Consider the following 3,485-nt stretch of genomic DNA (forward strand, 5'->3'; position numbering starts at 1 on the left):
GTGCCTTGAGGGTGCTAGACTTAAGCCTATATGTGATCGATCACTGAATTACCTCCTTCAACAGCAGCTTTAAAATACTCAAGGTATCTTAGTCTCTCAAATTATCAGCTAACATAATTACCGGCTTTTATCACTCTCAAAAGAATCGCAGATTTGGATTCTCGAAACTGTTACGAGCTTAAACAGCTTCTTGGGGACCTGATAACCTGAAAAAACTAAGACACCTAATCTGCAAAAACAATGACAAATATGATGGAAGGCCCTCCAATGCCAAGGCAAGCTCGAGGATTAATTAATCTACAATATTCTCCCGTATTTACCATAGTAGGAAATAAGTACCATGAATTTGGTACTAAAAGTACTTTAGATCATCTTGGTTATAAACTCTGTATTGATAGCCTGGAGAATTTAAGTTCCAAAGAAGACGCCGAAGAAGCACGTATAGGGGAAGAACAAAACATCGTCTGGTTGGAATTGAACTGGCGGTGGCGGCGGAATGAAAGTTGTGTCGGTAATGATCTTGAAGTCTTACAAGGCCTCCAACCTCATCGGAATCTTCAAAAATTGGGATTCTACGAATACGCGAGTTTGAGTTTCCCCACAAGGATGATGGATCTGAATAATTTACTTCCTAATTTGGTAAGTGTCGTTTTGGAACATTGCTCCAACTGTGAAGAACTTCCGCCACTTGGGTTACTTCCATTTCTTAAGGTTCTTAAATTAGAGGGATTTCTGTCATTGAAACGTATTGGAAGAGAATTCTTCATTGGTAATAGCACCAGTGAGTTGTTTTTCCCTTGTTTGGAAGATCTCTCTATACTTCATATGGAAAACTTAGAAGAACGGAATGAACACATTTCAAAATCTTCATCATCACCACATTCTTCTTCTAATTCTTCTTCAGGTTTTCCTCTCCTTGAGAAGTTGAAGGTCATATCCTGCCCCGAGTTAAGGTCCATGCAAACCCGAATTTCACATCTTAAAGAGCTGGAGATTGAATACTGTACTGACGAAGCAATAAATTCACTGGTAGAGAGCAATATAACGTCTCTTACATCTGTTAGTATTAGGGAGTGTGACAAGCTTGTGTTTCTTCCTTCGAAAATGCTTGAGGGGAACTCTATCCTTGATTATCTGGTGGTTGATGAGTGTTCTAATTAAGGGCTTCAGTGTTGATCAAGAGAGTGAGGAAGAGGAGAAAAAAGAGAATACTACTCTCGGCAGTTTAACACTGCATAGTTGTCCTTTAATCTCTTTGCCAAATTTCTCAAGATTCAATTATTTGTTTGAATTAAACCTCGAAGACTGTGGAAATTATCAAGAGTCATTCCCAAGTAGTATTGAAAACTTACCCAGACTTCAGATTCTGACACTAGGTCCTTTTTCAGAAGAGTTAGACTACTTTCCGTTCCCCGCCGCTAATATTATTGAAGGAACAATTGTCGGCGTTTACTTTCCATCACTTGTTTCCTTATCCATTCAGGGATGGTATAAGCTCAATAGTCTGCCTGATGAAACGCAATATATCACTTCTTTACAGTTTCTATCTATCTCTTCTTTTGATTGTCTGGAGGTTCTGCCCTAGTGGTTGGGTAACATGATTTCTCTTATGTTGTTGAAATTATACCGGTGCGATAATCTGGAGTATTTTCCTTCCAAAGAGCAGATGCTACGCCTCACCTCACTACGACGGCTGGAAATTGAAGGCTGCCCTCTCTTGGAGGACAAATCTGAAGAAGGAGGTGAAGAGCACTACAAGATATCCAACATTCCCGGTGTTTACATAGAACGAGATCTGGTTTGTTATTGACTACTTAATTCCGCTTTTAATTTCTAACCAAAGTTTGCTGATTTAATTTCGCACATTTACTTTGAAAGCAAAACTTATAATATCTCGTTCTTCAGTTTAACTTCTAAAGGAACACACGAAATTGGTCTAATAACCCATAACATCTTATTTCCGAAGTAATTTATGGGAGTGGGGTGATAAGAGCAGGAAAGATCTAGAAATAGGAAGAAGAAAATTTGGAGTATTCTATCTTTACCATTTGGTGGTGTGTTTGGAATGAAAGAAACGCAAGAGTCCATAACAATGTGGGCAAGGATTTGGATCAGCTAATCACAAATGTCAAGTGTCTGATGTTATCCGATCTATTGTTTGGTTTTTACTTTATATCTACTATTATATTATGTAACTGGAAATGCGGTAATGTATACATCATGTAACTTTTGTTTTCTTGTGCCACTTTTCTGGTGATGTAATGATATAAAATTTGCCGTTTTAAGTTAAAAAAAACAAACAACAACGATGCTGCTCATGTTATAGAATAGTTGAGACAAAAAAATTTAAAAAAGAATTCAACATTGAAGGAAAAAGGTTAAAATCTAGCTGTTAATGTATTTAGCTAAAATGATCAAACAACTCATCACTTAAACTCAAAAATAAATAAATTAGCATTAACTTTTTCGACTATACTGTCAACAACTTACGTAAAATCCGGTCCATCCCACACTACATAGAGTAGATATCTCAGGTAGTACTTGTCAAAATATCTAACAAATTGTGCAAGCGATTTTGATGAAGAAGGTCATGGCCGTACAACCCTATCATACCGATGATGCTTGCACGCGAATAAGTTTGTCAAAGAAATGTTTCGTACGCACACACGTGGTGCCGTAAATAGGTTTTCAGCTCCAAACATTGAGTTTCCCCCATAACTAATGGAGTCGAAGTTTGTGTGAAATCTTAAGTGATGCCGTTAAAAAGGATTGATTTGTACCCAGTTATTACTTATTAGTACCTGTTATCGAATGACCAGTGTATGTTAGGTGTGCTCTATTTATCACACAAATTCTAACTTATTTTAGCTTATTGTTTTTTGTTTTTGTTTTTATATGAAGCTCGCGGGGTTATGAAGATTATAACTACTTATACTATGCATCAACACTTTTACTATGCATCAACAAAGGGTCTTAAAATGAGTTTTTATCTTGCTACATGGTGCACCTAAGCAGTTGGGACGGAGATATTAGAGGAAACCTTTTTCTTTTTGATCCGCAAAAATATATAGAATAAGGAAAGCCATCAGTAGTGGTGTAAAACGTGCTAGCACATCCTAGCAAATCCCATTAAGAGGCGATCACGCCGTGCTATGTGTAGTGTTAGTATTGTGCCAGAAATGAAGGCGTGTTTGAGAGCGTGTCATGTCGTGATGTGTTGTGCCTGACACATTTATTTTATATTTTTCAAAATAAATATTTTCAATATATTTTATATACTATATGTGTTTTTATTGAATAATTCTACACAACGAAGATAGAATAAACACTCTTCTGCGAAATATACAAAAAAATGTGTTGTATTGTATGGTATTGTGCAGTATTTTATACATATTATGACGTGCTTTGTTAGCGTGCTGTGCTGTGCCACGTGCTTATCTATGCCACATGTTGTGTTGTGCGAGTGTGCCTGTTATCTTAACACA

The 3,485-nt window shown here is 36.9% G+C and overlaps 1 protein-coding gene across 1 annotated transcript; it reads left to right on the top strand.

Annotated features, from left to right (window-relative positions):
- Positions 1-240: 240 nt before the first annotated feature.
- LOC113316765 (putative disease resistance protein RGA3) lies at positions 241-1,161 on the top strand. Its single transcript, XM_026564913.1, has one exon. It carries the CDS (start codon positions 241-243, stop codon positions 1,159-1,161), a length of 921 nt encoding a protein of 306 aa, XP_026420698.1.
- Positions 1,162-3,485: the final 2,324 nt, after the last annotated feature.

This window comes from Papaver somniferum, chromosome 10 (assembly GCF_003573695.1).
Source record: "Papaver somniferum cultivar HN1 chromosome 10, ASM357369v1, whole genome shotgun sequence".
NCBI lineage: Eukaryota > Viridiplantae > Streptophyta > Magnoliopsida > Ranunculales > Papaveraceae > Papaver > Papaver somniferum.

Bases quoted from the DNA above. Each gene is read 5' to 3' on its own strand.
- LOC113316765 (XM_026564913.1), top strand. From the start codon at position 241: ATGACAAATATGATGGAAGGCCCTCCAATGCCAAGGCAAGCTCGAGGA.